Here is a 20,636-nt window from a genome sequence, read left to right as displayed (position 1 = left end):
ATTATGTAAAATATGTTGTTTTAATAATAAAATACAGTAAACTACTGCATATTCAGAGCTCGGAATGTACAAATGTGATACATTTATGTATTTGCTGGAAAAACTAACCTATCCACTGTTGAGCTCAGGTCAAAACTTGGAGTCATCACATCTTTAAAATTGTATTTATAACTAATGTAATTGTAATTAACCAAATATTTTAAAAATATATTCTCTCTCAAAATGAATTCATATTTAACAAATGCATTATAGAATTCATCAGAATATTGTATTGTTAGTAATAATTAATTCACCATTTGTTTAGTGTGCAGAGGGAAAACAATTTACAAACACAATGAACATTTTATATAATTTTTTTTATTCATAATCGTCTATAGTTTTAGATAAAATACACTTGTTTTTTTACACAATAGTGCTGATAATTACATTACATTCACCTGTTTAAAGTGTAGGACAAAATTACATTTTTAGCCTTGCAATGGTGGTCATTGTTGATCTTTTTCCCCATCAGGGGCCAGTTCATTATTTTTATGATTATTTTTGTGTTACGGGCATTTGTGAGTTAAAGTTAGCTTGCCGTGTATGGCCCATGGGCTCCCTGATTTATGCTTTGTACCTCAAACTTCAAAACCCATAAAAAAACAAAAAACAATGCAGCATGGTCACATGAATTGCCCCACTGGGATAAATCAATTTTTCTGATTGTTTCTTAAATATTTCAGGAGGGCGTGTAGTGAATCAATGACATAAAATGACTAAACATGCTTCTCATACTGTAAAACCCACAGTACGTACGGACACGCCTCTCAAATTTAACGGATACTTGGGAAAAACTCTCGCCTTTACACACAAATGCAGACATCTCAGAAACATAGTACACAGATTACCTTCATGTACTGTACATATATATCTGGGTGCTTAAGACCATACAAAGCTCAATGGTGGTCTGTCAGGTCCAAATAAAAAGACATAAGAACGACAGACAAAAACTGGAGAGAAAAAGTACATACCCTGTTGATTTTCAAACGCAAATATATTTTCTATATTAAAATATATTAATTAAAATATATTACTTTGATTTATTAGCAAGACATTTCAAAATTAGATCTAATTTAGTTTCTTTTTAAGGTGATTTTGGCATTTTTGCTATTGCACCTCCAGGAAATGTTAAAAAGTTTTAATCACGGAGAATTAAACGATTATCTTCCCAAATGTATATACCGGTATATATAGATAGACCTTTTTAAAGGGAAATGTTATATCGTTTGTTTTCATATTGCACCTGTAATTGTGTTGTGCCAAATCAACCACGACTACTGCTTAGCATGGTATGCTAAAGCGTTAGCGTTTGGACTCTTTGTAGTTGATTTGCGATTGACCGCGTGTTTATTTTGTTGGTTTCAAATAAAACATGTACATCCAGGCATTGACCTTAAATATTTACAGGAAAAAAACAAAACTGAACATTGAAATAATATCTACAAACAGGTAAGAAAAAGCAGTAGGAACGTCTTTCTATATAAATGTCTCTGTGAATTTAAGTGCTAAACCCTCATGCTACCTTTTTAATTGGGCATTTTTCTCCTGAATGTGCAATCGTAATTCATTTGTATAAAGCGTAACGTAGGAAAAAAATCCTTTTAAAATCGGTTTAAAACTAGACATGATTCTTGGCAAGTCTCGGGTGCTCATATTATAAAATAGTTGCACTTTCCCTGGCGTGTGTGCATGACAAACACCAAACAGGAGGTAATTTACACACACCGTGATTATCGTCAACGCCCCCTTTTTTGCCTTTAAATTGACATAGGCCCGATAGTATATAAAAAAAAAAGGGTCTAAAACGCTAAAACAGTCTTGAGGTTCTACAAAAATAATAATTTGTTTCCCTCCGTTTTCCCGTTTAAAAACTAGTTTCCATAAATCTAGAGTTTAAAAATATATATCACGCTAATGCTAAGTGCAAATGTTGTCAGATAGGATCTGACGAGACTACCGATTGGATTAAGAACGGATGTTTCGAGACGAAGACCGCTCAATCGTCCATGTTTTTTAGCGCTTATCCTCAATAGGGTTGCGGGTGAGCTGAGCTGACTGTGACGAGAGCTGAGGTGCACCGTGGACTGGTCGCCAGCCAACTGTAGGGCACATCTACTACTCACAAATTGGGGATATTTGGCTTCAGGTGAGTTCGGGATGAACCCAAAGTAGTGATAGACCGTTATGTTTTTTTCAAGGCCAATACCAATTATTAGTATTCGGTACGGAAGAGGATTAGGGCCAGTGAAGAGAGAAAAAAAAAAGAAGGTTGGCAGGATTCTGCGTGCTAAACTTTCTCAAATCTTTAAAGTCACAATTCTGACTTTGAAGTCAGAATTCTGACTTTATTAGTGCTACTACTATTCTAACTTTAAAGTCAGAATTCTGTGATTAAAGTCAGAATTCAAAGAATAAAGTGATAATTCCGAGATAGAAGCCTATAACCAATAGTTCAGTTACAGTGAATTTATTTTAGGTTCATCCTGAAATTTCACCTGACCGACAGACCCTGTACCCACATTTTTTTGTGAGTATAGTATTCAGTGGACAAACAAGCATTTCACACTCACATTCCCAGCTATGAATAATTTTGAATCTTCAATGAACCGATCGTATGAATTTAGAATTTGGGAGGAAGCCGAAGCCGAAATGTGAGGCAGATATGCTAACCGCCCGACCGCCGTGCACCCGGCAAAAAGACATCCAGTGTAAATCTGGTCCGACCCGATCCGAGTGTCATCGTACCACCAGACACGAAACGCACAGCTCGGAGGGTCCGATGCAGTCGTCGTGGCAGAAGGCCCCGCAGCCTTTGCACATGATCATGGCCTTCAGCCGACAGTAGCACTTAGACTGCGCGTCCTCCATGCCGGCGGCCTCCATGAAGGACGGTTCCGCCGGAGGCGCGCTCCGGTCGCCGGAGTCAGGAATGGTGGTGACGGTCACCGAGAAGGACATGACGCTCGCCGCGTCCGGCACGGTGGCGGCGCGGTTCAAAGTGTGCGGTACGGACACGCTGATGGTTCCGCCGTAACGGGACGAAAGCGATTCCTGATGGATGGACATCCTCGGGGTTGGGAAGGCAGACGGTCGCTGGTGGCTCGGGTCCTTCAGTGGAAGATATGGCTCGGATTTTCCTTGATTGGAGAGTTGCTTATGCCGTGGGGTGCTCTCAACCGTCGCATTTGCTTCAAATCCCGTTTCGGTTTTTATGTCGGGACAAGGCAGGAGGTTCTCTGCATGCTCAGATTTGCTAACGGACGATCCCTGCTGCTCAAATGTCCCCTCTCGCGCCGTCTCCTGGCCATCCGCCGTTTCCCTTTTCAGACCGGCCACGTTGGGGATGGCGGCCTGGTGAGACCGCTTGCTCTCTGACCCACGGCCGTACGTAGACACGTTGAGGAGATAGTGTCCTGACATAGCGGGCCGCGGCGTCCTCTTGCGGCCCAAGAAGCCGACAGATATCCACGGTTGGTCCTGATGCTCCTCACCACGCGCCGCTTGATGTTTGGGTTGCCTCTGCTGGACTTTTCTCTCCATCACCGTCTGTAAAATCTGCTCCTGAGTGTCTTTGTCAAGAGGTTCTTTGTGATACCTGGTGGAGTCGGAGAGGGCCCAGCCGGCGCTGTTGCACTGGTGGTGCTCAGGTGGTGCAGATTGAGGTGTCTCGCCCTTGCTGGAGTGCACACTCGACATCTTGGCCTCCACCTTGGCGAGTGGTTTTGGGAGGATCTGCTCCAAGGGGACTTCTTTTCCCTGCAAGAGCCTGGTGACCAGCGGGTTGTTTTCAGGGACGTAAGAGCTGGTCCGGGTCGATCCAGAAAAGGTTTCCTGACACTCGGGTCTCGAGTCTGAACAAGTCTGCGCGCTAACTGCTCTAACGTCCTGAATATTTAAGTGACTTGGACTGAGGAAGTCCTGCGGGCAAGAAGGAGGTGTGCTGATGGTGTTGACCGCTAACCTGGCAGAGGCGTGTGGAGATGTCGGACTGGGACCCGGGAAGGATTTCGTCAGCTCGCCACTGCCTGTAACTTGCCCGGAACCGGGCACGGCACCCCTGGAGGCTGCCGCCGCCGCTGCTCGTTGCGCTCGGGCGAGCTGAGCTTTGGCTTTGATGTCTGCCAAAGTGCGAGCGCCGGTACGAACCGGGCTGCTCATGGAGGCAGGGAGCGGCGTCCTGGGCGACACTTGGCTGGGCGACACAGGGATGGGAAGAATTCGTGACACTGGTATCTGGAATGAAATAAACAGTCAACAGAAAGTGAATTTTCTAAATGGTTGATCCAAATATGTATTACTCTAGACAAGCTCCAGATAAAATAAGACATAACCGATATCTGAATTTGGCAGTGTACTGCAATACAAAAATTCTGGCAAGAAGCAAACCAATGTAGTACAGTGCCACATTTGTTTTTGTAGCAGATATTTTATATTATCATTTGGCCAGATAAGAAGAATGATATGGCTCTCATGGAAAATCATAAAACGACCGGGGACAGGCAGATCTTCTTCTTTGCCCAAAATGTCCACAACTCGCAACCCTTTAGAGAAAATGACTTCTTCAATAAACATGAACATTTCCATTTTCACTCAGCCTTGGATTCCGGCATTTCACATGTAACAGGATTAGATTTGACACTTGGATAAAGCATTTGCATGTAAACAGTAGGGATAGACGATATTCAGCATTTTCGGCATCGGCCATTTTGAAGAATCATACGCCCGATAATAGATCCATTTAAAAAACTGTTAACTTCATGGAACTAATCATTTAAAATTTCAGAGATGCTGTTGGCTATGCACCTTCTGTTTTTGTTTGAAATTAAAACAAAGATAAGTAAAATTTTAATACAGTACATCAGATATTTTGACAAAACCTTAATAACTGTAGAAAAGAATGGGAAGCTATTTACTTGAGTTTTTATTTGACTTTTGAAAATATGCTACTGCCCCTGAAAGATCCCAGAATTTTTTTTATAGATTTTTAAAACAAAGATGTCTATCGATTAAGAGTTTTGTTGTTGTTTTTTTTAACTCCAATCAAACCCTAAAAGCTGTTCAATTAATATATTCTTAAGAATTCAAAAAAATTAAGAGCTGGAAGTTTGTATTTTTTCAAATTTTGATGCCATTATTTTCTATTGGCTATCAACGTCCTTGACTACTAATAATCGGCATTGGTATCGGCCCTGAAAAAAAAAACATATCATTGGTTTATAGCTAGTAAACAGTGGCCCTTTGAAATTGAAAAGACCTTTTCACTTTTTGCAAAATACACACTAATTAAATACAACTCTGATCTGAACCAACCCCTTAATAACCAAGTGTATATTTTGGCATTGTAATTTCTTTTGTACAAGTTCGTGCTTTCTCTGATGCGAAATGAATAAAAAGAATGTTGATAAAGTAAGTAAACAGTCCGAAGATTTATGTGCTTGTCACGAGAATCCATTGAGGCTGCTTTAAATTCCAATTTACAGCAGTAGCAGTCTACGTTTCAAAGACATAGATCAAGTGTGTTTATTGAATAGCTGCTGAGAGAAAGAGCGATGAGGGAAATGGGCCAGGAGAGGCATTTCAATGAGGCCCTGGGTGGTGAGACTTCCATCGAAGTCGTGTTTCCAAATGTGAGCATTTCCCTCCGTGATTGTCGGATGTCTTTGAAAGATCTTCGAGTCACGGCGCAAAAACGCCTCCATGTATTCAGAAAAAAAAACTGGCAGTGCTGACAATTGTGAATGTTAAACCTGTTCAATATTTACGATGACAAATTAAAGATGTTAAAATCGGTGTGCTTGTACACCGGTTAAACAGTACAGATGGTTTTGACATATTTTAGCATTAGTTGAAACTTAAGATTTTTTTTTACCACTTCGGTTTTGGCGCAATTTAAGATTTATTTTTATTTTTTATAATTAATGTCAAGTCAAGTCGACATTTTGGGGTGCGGTAGAATAATTCCCCGCCCTCCTTTACACTTTGATAGGCTGAAAAATCATTGATGGCTTTTTTTCCACTTCCCTGCTTCTCCCTCACTTACCAAGGCTGCACATTCAGAAATAGAATGCAATATCAATCAATTCGATCTGATTTCATTTAGCTGCAAAACCTGGTTGCGGAATAGTCCAATCAACAAGTTGACTGGTGTGTACAACCCACACCGCTTCTGGTAAAAGATACCCTGAAACCTATTCCTACCTTGAGTGGCGGAACTCTCTGGTTGCCAGCCGAAGTAGGCGTTGCCGGGCTTGGTATGGATGATGCTGGAGGAGACACGGAGGAGATGGAGGACACTGAGGAAACTGAACATATCCGCTGTTTTTTCTCCGGTGTGGCCTCATCCTCCGTCTCGCTGGTTGTCTTTCTTTTCTGCTGTTCTGAAGCACCTTCCGGCTCAGCCTTGGTCTCTTCAGGCGGCTTAATCCCAGATGTGGGCGGATCCTCTTTTACCTTCATCCCAGTTTCTGGCAGCAGACTCGTCGTGAGAGAAGACTGGGGGGGTTCCGTTTTATCCTCTTTCACGCTCGGCTGGGTCTGTGTCTCGGCGGTGGCGCGTTGGCTGTGCTCCTTCGGTTCCGGTCTCAAGGTCGGAGCGGGCATCTTACGGTCCTCAGCCTTCTGAGAGCGTCTGGTCTTCATCATCAGCTCTGGGATGGCGAGAGATTCTTTCGGAGGAGGTTGCGTCTTTTCTTGTGCCGCTGTGGACTTTGAGTCTTTGACCACAGCGCTGCCGTCGGTCAGACTGCATTCCTTGGTGACCTTCGCCTCTTCTGACACTCTAACGGCTTGTCTTGGCTGACGAGGCTTCGGCTCCCATTTTAGATCAGCTTTCGTCATCTCTTTGGATTCCTCAAAACTGAGCCCAGAACTACAAAGGGAAAGAAAAAAGGGGTGGACTAAATAATAAACAAGTCCCAAGCTACTGTCGCAAGAATCAAGCAAGTCAAGTCATGTCATTACTTGGGTTAAGCAAGTCTAGTCGTCCGATCTGAATTGGTCTCTCTGCACTCAGTATCAGATTAGTTAGCTGTACTAACACACTCACAATCAGATTTTAACAGTTTCAAAGCCAGTCTCTGTATTGTCTCTTTATTACCTTCCCATTGAAAAACACTTAAATAATGTCTGACAATCTATCGGTGAGCTAAACTGCAAAGTTAGCGTAGCACAAGTGTTATTTGAAATTAGAGTTCATAGTTACCCCTGAGTTGCAAATCCGCCATTCTCGTTCCTGATGTTATCAAAAACATAATCGCTGAATCCAAGTGTAATCAATTTTTGAAGTTCCCTCCCTGATACTTGCTTCTTGGGGCGGAAAGTCAATGTTTACCCCTCCAGCCAATCACAGAGCAGAGGGCGTGTCATTGTAGGCAGGCAGCCCGTTGCATACGACGAGCAGAGCGGCTTCAGCAATATAACGAACAATGGCGGACAGCGCGAAAAATGGGAAGTATTCCATTACAAAATGTGCAGGAGAATATTAGCTTGGCATTTACCCACTTCCGAGCTCTGAAGGAGCGGCTCGGTGCTGAAGAGCGACACACAGTTGGCCTGCTTGTAAGGTAAGTGCCAAGCACAGAATGTTAGCTTGCTAATTTAGCGACATGCTAGGCTCCTAAATCACACTGACAAGGGTAACTCAGCAATATAGAACGAGGGTCAAACTTATATTTACAACGCGCAATAGGTGAATGCCGTTTTCTTTTCTCTTTTGGGGGGGGCATGGGAGGAGTCCATTTTCAATGGTTTGCTTACAAGCGGAAAAGGGAAAAACTTTGGACCATCCCTTTAAGTCGAGTCTTAAGTTGAGTCTGTCAGAAGTTGTGCAAGTCCTAAAATGGTTTAAGTCAAGTCAGGTGGCTCAAGCTCTCCATTTCTGCTACAGGTAATAGAGTAGAAACAAAATTCCTTCCCGATGGTCTCCGTTCAACCTACTTTTCACCATAGTAGCTCTCAAAGAAGGCTTCTTTCCAGTGCTCAACTTTCTTCTCCTTCTCGATTTCCTGGCGCATTCGCAGCTGCAACTCCGGAGTGAATTCACCTGCCGAGAAAAAAGAAAATTCTCGGTGACCATCTTTTCAATACGGGATGCTGTCATTATCGGTGAGGAGCAGTTGCGCTGACCCTCAGCCAGCCGTTCCTTCCACAACTGCGCCGCCGACGTGAAGAATTCGTTGTTCAAAGCCGAGCTCGTCACCTTGAGGAGGCCGTCCGTGCAGGCCTGCTCGAGAAGAGATGCGCGTCAGTCATCGCAAACCGCTACCGTGCAAAATGATCCGAGGCACCTGCTGATCCACTTTGGGCAGAAGTCGCAGTAGCCTCTGCTGGCAATCCGGCGGCAGGACGGAGAAGGTGTGCTTGTTGATGATGGCCCGCAGGTTGGTGTTGACCAAAATCGAGTCTGGCGTCTCCACGTCAATTTTGCACCGGTTGCGTTTCAGGTGCCCTGTAGAGCAAAAACATTTATTTAAAAAATCAATTAAAAATAAGGCTGTCACTATCGAATATTCTTAGAATCGATTATTCTATCGATTAATCAATTAATTGACTAATCTGATTCATGTGTAAACACAAAAAAATTTCCCCGATTACTGTTTATTAAACCGCCGATTGGTGTTTATTTCGTATTCTAAATTTAAAAAGTTAAAAGTAAAAACTGGTGTTTGCTACGGAAGAGGATTAAGGCCAGGCTGACTTTTAAGTGAGAAGTCTGATTTAAACTTCCCCCATAATTCATAGCTCTACATCACAAAGTCAGAATTCTCACTTTTAAATCAGAATTCTGAGATTAAAGTGAGAATTCTCACTTTAAAGTCAGAATTTTGATATTAAAATCCCAATACTAAGAATAAAAGTGAGAATCCTGCCAACCCTTTTTTTCCCCTAATCCTCTTCCGTAGTTTGCAAATGTCTTATTTTGATTAAACAGAAGATATCTTCTTTCATGAAAGACTACAGTTGATATGCTAAAAATCAGAGGATTTGGACATTTTTAAATAAAAAAACAATTACTCAATGATTAAAATAGTTGTCGATTAATTTGATAATCGGTATTCTTCAGACATTACCTGTACTGAGACGACCTGACCGCTGAGAAACCTTCCTGGGTCCAACGGGGAGGCAAAGATCTGTCGGTGACATTCGTTAGCAACACGACACTATTTTGATACCCGGGCTATAAAACGGCCGATCCTTCGCGCACACCCACCAGTCTTGGCGGTGATGTTGTCGGCCATGTCTTTGATGGTCTTCAGCAGCAGCCTAGAACTGGAAGTGGCTGGCATCGCCGCTTGCCTGCGTTGGTTCCGCTGCTGCTGCTGCTTCAAGGCCTGCAAAGCAAGAGCAAAGTAATAAATAACAATCATAAAGCGTGATAATGTGTCAGCGTGCGTAACTAGCTTTGAATCAGTCCCTCCTGGCCACTCGCCTCGCTTGAACAGCGAAATGACAAAAAGGGTTACGTAACGCACGCACGGTGTAAATTGCACGAGTTGGAGCTAAAATGTCCTCAGCGGCACCGATGGAGTGAATTACGATGTGCGCCATCGAGTGAAAGCTCATTATGAAACACACACACAAGCGGCAGAGAGGAAAAATGCTGATTAGGTCAATTATGAGGACACTTAAACTCGACTGTGGGCATTTTTGTTTTCCCTGACTGAAACAAAAGAAACCATTTATGCAAGTAATAAGTTTATAAATAATGCCTTCATGTATAGTCCCCTTAAAAGTATTGGCAAGGCAAGGTCAATTTGTGTTCATTTGGGTTTCAGATCAAAAGATGAGTATGAGACATAAGTTCAGAATTCCAGCTTTCATTTCATGGTATTTATATCTTGATGTGTTGAACAACTCAGGACAGAGCATCATTTGCTTGAGCCCACCCACTTTTCAACTGAGCAAAAGTATTGGAACAGACGATATTACATCAAAGGTGCATTGTGCCGTTTAAAAAGGTCATATTAAAGACTTTTCTACATCATGCATGCTCCACCAATGCCCAGATGAGAACAAAAAGCCCTGACTGCACCTACGCCTCAGCTTTTATCTTCCCTTTATAGTAGAGTGTGCGGACCCACACCCTCCACAGTTTCTTTAGGGAGGGGCAGAGTTTTTCTTGCCTCATTTGAAGTCATGTCTTCGTTTGTCAACTGTGGCTGTCGCTTTAAGATCGTGCACGTACTCGCAGGCGCACCGTGAACGAGCCCGACAGATGCTGCAGTTACGCTTTGGGCCAGAGGTGGTCGCGGGAAAAAAGTGACAAACTGCACAAAGATCCATTAACTTAAATGTTTGCAGAAATGTTGTGCAATAGTTGACGACATACAAAAAGCATACAACACCCTGGATTGCTCATTGTGCTAACTTTGATTAGAATGTCTGGCTTTTACTGTATGATAGCATTTAGGTCACGGATGTTCGTGGGTTTTCTCCGGGTACTCCGGTTTCCTCCCACATTCCAAAAACATGCATGGCAGGTGAATTGGACACTCCAAATTGTCCATAGGTGTGATTGTGAGTATGGTTGTTCGTCTCTGTGTGTTCTGCGATTGGCTGGCAACCAGTTCAGGGTGTACCCCGCCTACTGCCCGAAGCCAGCTGGGATAGGCTCCAGCAACCCCCGCGACCCTTGTGAGGACAAGCGGTACAGAAAATGGATGGATGGATGTTTGATGTGTAATCAATTGTTTAACATGTCCGTTTTAAAGCAAACCACAGCTGGGAGGGAAAACTTGAAGAGCGTTTTGCTTCTCATAGGCAGATTATAAATACAATATGGCGCAGCAACAATAAATGATATGGAACAAAGCACATATTTAACAGGTAAAAAAGACAAGTGCATAACAAAAATGTCTTTCGTATAGCCAGGTGAACAAAATGATTACGCCGCGCATCCTTGCACTTGTGCATTAAAAAAAAAAAAAAAAAAACCTCTGTAAGTGTTTGCCCATTATAGTTTGGGGCATATTTAAAACTACACGTTCTGAAACTTTTAATATGATGTCAAAAGGTAATGAAAAATGCCCACAAATGTTTGAAGTTGTGATGTAAGCGTGTTCTTGCTGCTGCATAAAAAAATAAAAAACTCCAACAGCAAAAATAATAGAACACAAACTCAGACAAAAAAAGAGTCGTCTCAAAATCATCTTCAAACGTCAGCACGAGTCAGCCCTTGACAAGTTGACACCACTGAAAGCACTAAACACTTGTGAATTGCCTCTTTGGAAAAGAAAACACACTCATCACTCATCCGCCCACCTGTTTGAGAGCTTTCTTGCTGTGCTTCTGCGAGGGCGAGATGAGCTTGGCGGCGGCGACGGACGGAGACGAGCAGCGAGGCTGCGGCGACGTCGGCTGCTTGGAGGGAACTGTTGAGACACAAAACACAGATGTTACAAAATACACTTCCTGAGGGCGGCGCGCCCACTGTACGCAAAACGCCGCCCTCTTTTGTTATCATGAAACTGAAACCACGGCAGGAGCACAAAAGGCGCGCAGATGGGATTACCCTGCAGACAATAACGAGAAATAAAAATGCTCAGTGGGACCATTGTTTTGGAACAATCTCTGCAGACCTATTAGTAGAACAAACTAATGTCGCTATTTACATTTCAAGTGCAAGAAAACATGTTCTTCACTTAACTCATTTGCTCCCAAAAACATATTTATATGTTTTTTTTATGCTAGAGCATACAGAAGGCTTTGATGCAGCCTCTAAACTAAAAAGAACACTTAAAATAATGAGTTATTAAAAAAATGGCCAGCAGGTGGCAGCAGAATATAAGTGATCAACCAGGGACATGTTGCAAAAGGCTCTTTTCCCCACTGTTTTAAACAGATTTGTGAATAATGATGAAACTTAGCTATATTTTAATGCTAATTGTTGACTCTTTATTGTCATTATAACATGTACAACGGACATTTAAGTACCAAACCAGTCAGTGCAAAAACATTCAAGTCATATAAAACTATATAAAAAAAAACATGCTATAAAAGATGTAAAGTAAATATCTACACATTTAAAAAAATAAAACATCTAAGATGATGATTCTTTCCTAAATACTTAGCGATGCCATGTCCTTGTCCTGCATATCATTCCAAAACCACCCAAAAATTGTTAGGCCTATTTTCAGTTCGCCACTCGCAGATTTGCAGATTTCTTTTGCCAGTTGACTGTTTCCTGTGACTGTTAATTACCTGGTCGCATCCAGCGCCTCCTCCTGCCTTCCTGAGGGCCGCTGTTGTTTTCTGAGCTCCGCGAGTCGGAGAGATTGTCGCTGCTCTCTTCCGATTCTTCCTCCGACAACTCGGTGGCCACTTCCGAGATGTCCTTCTTCAAAAGAAAAAAAAACCCACACGTGTTGGTTGCGGCCCACTATGCTTTCTTTGTCCTTGTGTAGTCCAAACGTTTAAACTGACCTTTAAGGTGTAGACACCCATCCTGCCCGGGACTTTGTAGAAGATGCCCTCCTCGCCGCGGGAGTTTGTGTGCAACATTGCGTTCAGACATGCTAGCGGCGACGTTCCACTGCGGAGGAGGGAGTAATCGTTAGCCTTGTTTGTTAGCTCACTAATTGTTTTTAGCACACTGCCACAATATCAATACATAAGAACAACATGCTTATTAAAAAATTTCGTTTTTTCTTTTTGTCTGTGTAGATAGTCTAAAATGGGTAAAATGACTTGGGCAATTTTAGTAAAAGCTAACAAAATGCTAACATTTAAGATGAGTTGACAAATAAATGTATTAGTGCTATTTGAAGGATTAATCCACAAGTGTTTTGCGTTTTAAGTGGGGTTTGTGCCAGCTAGTGGTATGCAGGCTCCCTCTAGTGGCTTGATTTTATTTTTTAACCTTGTACCATGCAATAGCAGCATTGACCTACTGAAAAAAACAAACTTGCATACTTTATTTTATGATCAAGACAACGTGTTTTAATGCATCAGATGGTTCAGTCTTCATGCAAAATAATATAGGACAGACATTAATGTTAGTAGAAGTCCTCCCAAACAGTGAGTTTGTTAGATATGTGGGGTGTTCTTACCTTCTGGATTAAAACAGTGACAATGATACAGGAAGAAAAATAGGAATTAAAACAATTAGAAGTGTATTTGAGATGACAGGAAATGTAAAAAAAAATAAAAATAAGATGAGGTGACAATATCGACGACAGTGGTTGAAAACAGATATACTGTTGTTGATTTTTTGTTTTGTTTACCTTATTTCTTTAAGTCTTTCTCTTTGGATCACCTGCAAGATTTCTTTATGGCTCATGGGGGTGTTGGGGTATTTCTCCAGCACCTGATACATGGAGAGAGAAAAAACAAAATTTATTTATCAGGTACGCCTGCACAAATAGTATAAAACCTGAAAGGCATTTTTTTATTATTATAAATCTTTGCAACGAACAATGCAATAATAACCAGGAAACAAGCCCTTGAAAAGTACAAACATTTAAGTAGAAAGTAGAAATAAAGTACAGATAGTTTGGTCCGTGACACCAAACACCTCAGTCTGGACACGGCAGTGGTCACCATGTTGGATGTTGACACATTGTTTAGTTCCGTCACCAGAGTACAAAAATAGTGAATTAATGTGCGGCGTTTGGGTTTAGCAAATACAGGTGCACTAAATTAGATTTTCAGGATGAGAAGACTGAATATCAAGGACAGATCTTCAAAAACAAGGTTTCTCTATACTATACTCTGACACTTTAATCTTTGTACATCTAATGGTTAGCAGTAATCCAGTGATAGGATAGGTTAGGAGACTTCTGTTTGGACTACTTGTCTGTCAGTTTTTAGCTTATCCATTTTACCGAGCTCAGATCTCGACCTCCAACATGGCGGACAAGTAACTACCGATCAAGTGATCAGAGCCATCTATTTACTGGTTGGAATTACTGCTGTAGGTGATGTAATATTGTTGAGCACATGCTGCTAGAATTCAACTTTAATGGTCTGTGCAGCCAAGCTTTTAGCTAAGCAAATCTAGTGTCAGTACATGATTATAACTTGTCAGTACATGATAATAACTTGAGGTAATGCTAAGAAAGTCAGACACTGCTGTGTTTTGACTCTTTGGCACGCCGAGCTGTCATGAGCATTGTTGACGCGTTCTAGTGTCACTATATACGTTTAAAACAATGACATTCCCAGCATTAAATCATACACGATAGCGTGTTTTAATGTGTTTTGGTGACATTTGCATCATGTTTTTGTGTCAAAACGTCGAAACTTCGAAGTAGCTTACTAGGCTAGCAGGGTTAGCTCCCGCGCCCCTCGCGCCGTAAGTCGACTCAAATCCTCAGCACGCGAACGTACTTCGCGTTACGTACATAAACAACTTTATTGATAGAATTTATGGTGACACCCGGATAATGTCACACACGGGCCATGCTATGTGTGTGCGCGTGGACGTTGTAACACAAACACAAGTGTCACTCAAGTGGGCGCGTTGGACGGCCACATATGACATATTCGTACCGTCTTCGCGGCTTCCGCCCACGTCCGTCCTTTCTTCTTCTTTTTCTGTCGCTCCCTCATCGTCGTCGTCGTTGTTGTTGCGCAACGCTCGTCTTCAGTTGAAATGATGATGTCGTCGTCGCCGCCACCGCCGCGTAGGCCCTGCTTTGTCCGCCATGTTGGATTTTACTGTAAAAGAGGGGAGAGGGCAGGGGGTCACGTGACCAACACTGAGGTGGTGACGTCATACTACTGTACATGTGTCACTCTCGTGACTCAGCAACTATTCCCACGCTGCTGCGTGTTATATTGTCAATATACGTTATATATGCCATACTGTATAGGTATTCAATGTATAATATGATTTGTTTAATTAATACTATGGCCAGATAATTTGAAAATAGTGGTTGATGAAATTCTACTGATATTTATTTACTATCCTTCTTGGTACCTTTTTTTTTTGTAGTTGAAGGCATGTTAAATTTTCTCCCCACATCTTTATTTTCCACATTGAAGTACAGTACAATCAATTCACAATGTTGCCAATGTAAAAAAATAAGGCAGCTAAATAGCTAGTGCAAGCCTTTCTCATATAAACCACATTTTCCTCACAGTTACAGTAGCAAGCGACACACGTCACCTCCACCAATACTCAAAAAAATGCAAATGAAATGCAAAAACCCGAAAGCTTTGGCTGTGCTTTTTGCTGACGTCTGCTTTGTTATAAAGCAGCAATTACGGTAGGTCCTCATGCTTACTGGCGCTGTTGTTGTCACACGCTAAGTAAATACTGCCGTACGGGGCCAGATGCCACTCAGGGGCCGGTCTGAAGTGAAGCCTCAGGTGCGAGATAGGTGGCCGAGGAGGGTCTGAGTCTGTGACATGGGCTCTGACAAAGTGACGTCAAGGCGGTGGAAGACACGGATGCTGAAACACACGCCGCTTGTGGTGCCTGATACCTGCAACACGCAGATAATGTATTTTCTGGATTAGTGTTGTGCTCACATTTGATTTACAAAAAACACTCATTTTTATATTTGTGTATATAATATTTTAGGGAATTTATTCATTTTTGGGAAATTCGTGTTTTGGGGCATTTCTTAGCAATTTATGTTTCTGCAATAATGACGATGATGATCACATTTACTATTATTGTTTTTTTATTCGTATTATTACACTGAACCCATTCAGCACGTGATCTCACCATGATCGTGATTTCCTGACCCGCGCCGACGACAGGGTCCTCTCCCGGATGGCGACATCCGACGGGGCGTCCGGCATGAAGCTGGGGGAGAAGACCCTCTGCAGTCGAGACCCGTGAAGGTTGACGGTGAACATGGTGGGCGGAGACACGTCCAGCTCCAGTAGCATGATGTTCTCAGCCTGCTAACGCGCACACACAAGCATACACACACACACACCAGAAGGAGCAGCACAATGTCCAATGAATTGAAGCAAAAGGTGTGACAAAAAGGTTGTTGTTTTTTTCATTAAAATACGCATTACAAAAATTTTGAATGAATGGAATTTTCCTTCTTTCAGATACGAGAGTTTTAAGGTATTGTATGATATTATATTTCAGATTTTATCTCTGCAAGCACTGACCTGATATCTGGATGGGGCCCCGGTTGCCATGGCGACAGCGGCTTGGGCAGACTGACTGGTTGGACGCTTGCATCCCACGGCGGACAGAGGTCTTCTCTTCACACGAGTAGCCGTGCTAGCATGTAAGGCAAGTAATGACACTCATAAGTAAAGTAAAGTAGGTTCATGAGTAAAGTAAAGCAAAGTAAAAAAAAGTAAATTGAAGTATGTAGACAAGAATGTAAAAGTAGTGAAGGAGCAAGAAAAGTAAGTAAAGTAAGTAAAATAAATAAGTAGAGTGAAGTAAAGTAAATGAAGTATGTGAGTAAAGTCAGGTAAAGTAGAGTGAGCTAAAGTAAAGTGTGTGTTCGTAAATTAAAGCCAAGTATGTAAATAAGCAGATACAGTTATTAAGTAAGAGTACACAATGCAACAAGCCAATCAAAGTAAAGCAAACTAAAGTACAGTAAATTACAGTAAATCAAAGTAAGCAAGAAAGAAAGTATGTAGTGTAAGTAAAGTACAGTACGTAAGTAAGTAGAGTATGTAAGCAAGTAAGGTTTCTTTACTTACCTTACAAGTAAAGTAAGTAAGTGCTAAGTAAATTAAAGTATGTAAGGAAAGAAAGTCTTAATTAAAGTAATTAAGTAAAGTAATTAAGTAAAGTAATTAAGTAAAGTAAGTAAGTAAAGTAAGTAAGTTATTCCGCATCCAGTACAGCATGTATTTTTCCCCGATAGCGCTCTCGTACCTTTCCGACGGGATGGCCGACATCAGCCTCCAATGATCTTCTTCACTGTCAAAGTGAAGTCTGTTGATCATCTTCTTCTTTTCGGCCGGAGGGACAAAATTCTCCATCAGGAGAGATCTGCCAATATATTAGGTACAAACAAGGTCATGCTCATTCAGGGTGAACACCATTCAATCATAATAAGGTGACGTGCCATAATAGCCGTCCTCACTTGTATTTGAGCTCTCGGGTGAGGTCATCCTGCGTCTGCTCCAGCTCCTGTCTCGTTGCCACATGCTCGTCCATCACGTCGCGCGTCTCGGCCCATACCAGCTGCAGTTTAGTGTACAGCTACAGACAAAAGAGTTGCATTGACAGTAGGCAGGAAATCAAGCACTGGGATCTGGATGGCAAAAGCAAGAATTTTTTTTTTCCTGAAAATAAAAATTTCAAAGAAAATGTATATTAAGTTTTGAAAAAATACATATTTTTTAGGGGAAAAAATAATATTTTTGGATTTTAAAAATGATACATATTTTCATGCAACGCATCAACCTGATTACGCCGACAGCTGATCATTCGTGAGCGTTCTGACCTTCCTCAGCTTTTTGGTCTTCATGTCCACTTCCTGCTGCAGCGAGGAGAAAGTCTCCCTCATCTCCAGCGTCTCCTCGTCCTGTAGCATCACCTGCTGCTGCATCTCCCGCTCCCTGCGGATCTGCGGCAAAACGTTCGCTCGGTCACTCGCTTAGTCGCCGGCGGACGTTGGAATGAGAACTTTTCTTACCTGCTCGGTGATCTCCTGCCGCTTCTGTTCCAGCAACTTCTGCTGCTCGTTGGTGTGATCCGTGATGGTCTTGCCTCCCTCTAATAATTTGCTCTCCATGGCCTGGCCACAAACATACAGTGCATCACGCTTGGATTTTGTCCATCCCGTCCTCAGCCTACCTTGTACTTCTCAATGATCTTCTCCACGGCTTCCTGATCCCACTGGCCGTCATCGGTTTTCCCGCCAGAGTGGCGCCACTTCACTGGGAACCCGTCGCCAGCTTCTCCCTCGTCCTCTTTCCAAAGCTGCGTGAGATCCCTGCTGAGTCTCTTGCTGTCCCGCCGCCTCTGCCGCCGCTCCCTGGCCAGGGCGCCCCGCTCCTCCAAGAGGGCCTTGAGTCTGGCGATCTCCCTCTGGAAGTCCCTGAGGAGGGCGGCCTCGGGGTCCTCGTTAACGCGAGGCTTGTTCTTGATGTTCTTAGCCCGGCCGGCGTACCTCAGCGTGGCCAGGGATTCGTGGCGATCCCGCTCCGAGGGCCCCACTGTGGCGATCATGACCGTCTTGGCGTTGCCGCCCAGCGAGTCCTGCAGGAGCCGGGTGAGTTTGGAGTCCCTGTAGGGCACGTGGCCCCCCTTGCCGTCCGCCAGCGCCGAGATGACGTTCCCCAAGGCGGAAAGCGATAGGTTGATCTTGGCCGCCTCGCGCAGGCGGCAGCCATGGGCGCCGGTCCGGCTCTGGCGCTCGCTCCCGGCCAGGTCCACCATGTTGAGGCGCCCAACGCGGACAGGGTCCTCGGACTCGGACCCGCATTCCACCGTCACGGCGAAGATGGCGTGCGAGCGTGAGCTATGCCGGTTGGCGTCGGTGGAGCCCACCGAGCGGGATTGGTCGCCCAACGTCAACAGGTGGTGCATCTCGGCCGGGTCCTTGGTGACCACCCAGGACAGGTCCTTGACGTAGATGCCCTCGGGGCTTTGCTTCAGCTCCAGCTTTCTGCCGCTTTCCACTAAAAAGAGATTAAAAAAAAGACGTATGCCTGTAAATATTGCTAGCATGTCTACAAGTGTTGCTGCATCGTTTGAGTTAAATTTTGAGTCCTTAAAAGTTTATAATTAATTACCGTAAGGTTGATGCTAGTTTCTTTAGCTCCTTATGGTGTTTTGCAGTGTGTGTTAGCATTAAGCTAGTAGACTTTTGCAAGACAAAGTTAATGAGGTTTGGTTAAATACATGGTATGTAATTCTCTTTGATGTTTAGTTTGATAGGAAAATCTGACGTTTAAAAAGTCTGATATTTTTGAGAATTCAAGATTTTTTTCTACTATTTTTTTTAAAGATTTTTAAAAATATATATTTTTAATATTGTTATGAAATGAGAGAAAAAAATTGTACAAAGTAAGCTATATCTAAGATTAAAAAAAAAAGTTGTACATTTTATGACAAAAAAAAGTCCTATTTGAGAAAAGTCATTAATATATGAAAATTAATTTTAAAAGCCAAGTGAAATTTGCATATTTGAGAGAAAAATGTAGAAAAAGTCACATATTACAGAATTAAAAATAGCCTATATTTTACAATACATTTTCAAAATTTGAAAAAAAAAAAGTTGTATATTTTCAAAAACGGTGCTTAATAGTTCTAGAAGAACATATATATTTGTATTTTATATACATAATACATCTATTTTAGAGGGGGGAGGAATCTAATCTAAAAGAAAATAGGCCTATATCTTAGAAGTTTTTGTTTATATCTTCTAGGGGGAAAATAATATATTTTTTTTCTTCTTTAAATCACCAAATAGTGAGCTCCGAACACAGCCACAGTCGTAGGACTTATTATTTTCCATTATCCTTGATCCTTACACAACAGGTCCCGGATCTCCTCCTGATAGATCTCCAAATAGGAGGACCGGACCAGGTACTTGTGTCCCCGGGTGCGGGAGATGTGTGCGAAGATGTGGTGGAAGGCGTTGGGGATCACGCCCCGCTTCTGCGGGTCGGCCGGCACTCCCCTCATGGTCCACGTCTTCCCCGTCCCGGTCTGTCCGTAAGCAAAAACCGTCCCATTGAAGCCCAGCAGAACCGATTCCACCAGGGGCCTGACTGCGTCGTCGTACACTTCGCACTGGGTGGACCTCCATCCGAACACTGAATTGAAGGTGAACTCCTTCGCGGGCTCGCCGGGTGGCGCGCTTGGGTTACGGACGGAGATGCGGCCCAACTCGGGGTCCACTTCCAGGATGGAGCTCCCCTTCTCCGCCGTCGCTTCCTTGTTGCTGGGCGGCCGGCAGCGGACCACCACCCGGATCGACTCGCATGTCTTCCCCTTGTTGGACATGGTGAGGAAGACGTGGAGGACCGCGCCTTCTCTTCGTTTTTTTTACGGTGAACGTGGGCAGTTGTGGCCGCGACGCAGGCTCCGCATCCCGGCTGAGGACAACACGCCGGTGTCAACAGCAGCAGCTCCAGCACACGCCCTGATGAAGATGATGACGGACAATGGCAGGCGAGGGAAACACACGTGACTCGCCCACGGCCAATTACGTCAGAGCAACACGCGCCGGCCACTTAATTAGGTACACCAAAAGACGATACCAAACAAGATAGTCCTGTAATATATTTTTTGCATTATTTTACCAGTTTCCGTTCTAAAATTGGTTACTAAAGATGTAATTGATCTTCTAAATTTATCACAAAAGTAATTTGATATTTGTAATTTAAATATGACCCTAACAAACTCTCTTTAATCAATACATTGTAAATAAATTAAACAAGTTTTAATTAATTGAACAATTTTATATTACATACAAAGTAACAATTTAACATTTAATGACATTTTAAAAATGAAACAATTTTACATAATATAGTTCAAAGAAAACTTGCATCTGATAACATAATTTGTTGATTAATCCTAATTGCAAATACAAAAAAACAAAACAAGCTAAACTGGAGAAAATTCCCAAGTAATTTTACGTATTTGATTAGATTTTTCTTCCTTACCACTTTTCATTTGCCAAAAGGTCGAAGGCCAGTTTGAGTTTCTCCCAGTT

At 42.7% G+C, this 20,636-nt stretch overlaps 2 protein-coding genes and 1 long non-coding RNA gene across 7 annotated transcripts; 1 reads left to right on the top strand and 2 right to left on the bottom strand.

The window, feature by feature from the left end:
- Positions 1-337: 337 nt before the first annotated feature.
- Positions 338-14,721, bottom strand: asxl2 (ASXL transcriptional regulator 2). 2 transcript variants are annotated; one of them, XM_086094509.1, is made up of 12 exons: positions 14,527-14,721; positions 13,260-13,342; positions 12,460-12,568; positions 12,238-12,373; positions 11,299-11,408; positions 9,248-9,368; positions 9,108-9,167; positions 8,325-8,485; positions 8,164-8,260; positions 7,975-8,080; positions 6,238-6,907; positions 338-4,272 (listed from the first exon to the last, which is right to left on the bottom strand). In XM_086094509.1, exons 1-12 carry the CDS (start codon positions 14,584-14,586, stop codon positions 2,776-2,778), a joined length of 3,210 nt encoding a protein of 1,069 aa, XP_085950635.1. In that variant the 5' UTR covers positions 14,587-14,721; the 3' UTR covers positions 338-2,775. The 2 variants fall into 2 exon arrangements, with proteins under 2 accessions (XP_085950635.1, XP_085950636.1); XM_086094510.1 differs by having other exon boundaries at positions 12,238-12,370.
- LOC147162597 (uncharacterized) lies at positions 13,860-20,452 on the top strand. 3 transcript variants are annotated; one of them, XR_015097052.1, is made up of 4 exons: positions 13,860-13,948; positions 15,745-15,966; positions 16,088-16,237; positions 19,457-20,452. It is a non-coding gene; the product is annotated as an uncharacterized LOC147162597 (long non-coding RNA). The 3 variants fall into 3 exon arrangements; XR_015097053.1 differs by lacking the exon at positions 13,860-13,948 and having other exon boundaries at positions 14,587-15,844; XR_015097051.1 differs by lacking the exon at positions 13,860-13,948 and having other exon boundaries at positions 14,587-15,966.
- Positions 14,983-20,111, bottom strand: LOC147162598 (kinesin-like protein KIF3C). Of its 2 annotated transcripts, none has more exons than XM_086094514.1 (9): positions 19,450-20,111; positions 17,768-18,594; positions 17,607-17,708; positions 17,415-17,537; positions 17,052-17,170; positions 16,841-16,957; positions 16,111-16,225; positions 15,710-15,891; positions 14,983-15,464 (listed from the first exon to the last, which is right to left on the bottom strand). In XM_086094514.1, exons 1-9 carry the CDS (start codon positions 19,922-19,924, stop codon positions 15,320-15,322), a joined length of 2,205 nt encoding a protein of 734 aa, XP_085950640.1. In that variant the 5' UTR covers positions 19,925-20,111; the 3' UTR covers positions 14,983-15,319. The 2 variants fall into 2 exon arrangements, with proteins under 2 accessions (XP_085950640.1, XP_085950641.1); XM_086094515.1 differs by having other exon boundaries at positions 15,710-15,888.
- Positions 20,453-20,636: the final 184 nt, after the last annotated feature.

This window comes from Leptonotus elevatus, chromosome 14 (genome assembly GCF_054856555.1).
Source record: "Leptonotus elevatus isolate MCC_2025b chromosome 14, RoL_Lele_1.0, whole genome shotgun sequence".
Taxonomy (NCBI): domain Eukaryota; kingdom Metazoa; phylum Chordata; class Actinopteri; order Syngnathiformes; family Syngnathidae; genus Leptonotus; species Leptonotus elevatus.
The sequence above is the reverse complement of the archived record's forward strand: the minus strand, read 5'-3'. Positions and strand labels throughout refer to the sequence as shown.

What these genes read in the sequence shown, in the direction of transcription:
- asxl2 (XM_086094509.1), bottom strand. Translation starts at nt 14,586, where the DNA reads ATGAGGGAGCGACAGAAAAAGAAGAAGAAAGGACGGACGTGGGCGGAA. An exon ending in GTCAGGTCGTCTCAGTACAG is followed by an intron (nt 8,486 to 9,107) that starts GTAATGTCTGAA and finishes TTTGCTCTACAG; the next exon opens with GGCACCTGAAACGCAACCGG. An exon ending in GAGAGCTACTATGGTGAAAA is followed by an intron (nt 6,908 to 7,974) that starts GTAGGTTGAACG and finishes TTCCCTTTGTAG; the next exon opens with TTCTGGGCTCAGTTTTGAGG.
- LOC147162598 (XM_086094514.1), bottom strand. Translation starts at nt 19,924, where the DNA reads ATGTCCAACAAGGGGAAGACATGCGAGTCGATCCGGGTGGTGGTCCGC. An exon ending in GGAGATCCGGGACCTGTTGT is followed by an intron (nt 18,595 to 19,449) that starts GTAAGGATCAAG and finishes ATCTCTTTTTAG; the next exon opens with TGGAAAGCGGCAGAAAGCTG. An exon ending in TCGGCCATCCCGTCGGAAAG is followed by an intron (nt 16,226 to 16,840) that starts GTACGAGAGCGC and finishes CTTACATGCTAG; the next exon opens with CACGGCTACTCGTGTGAAGA.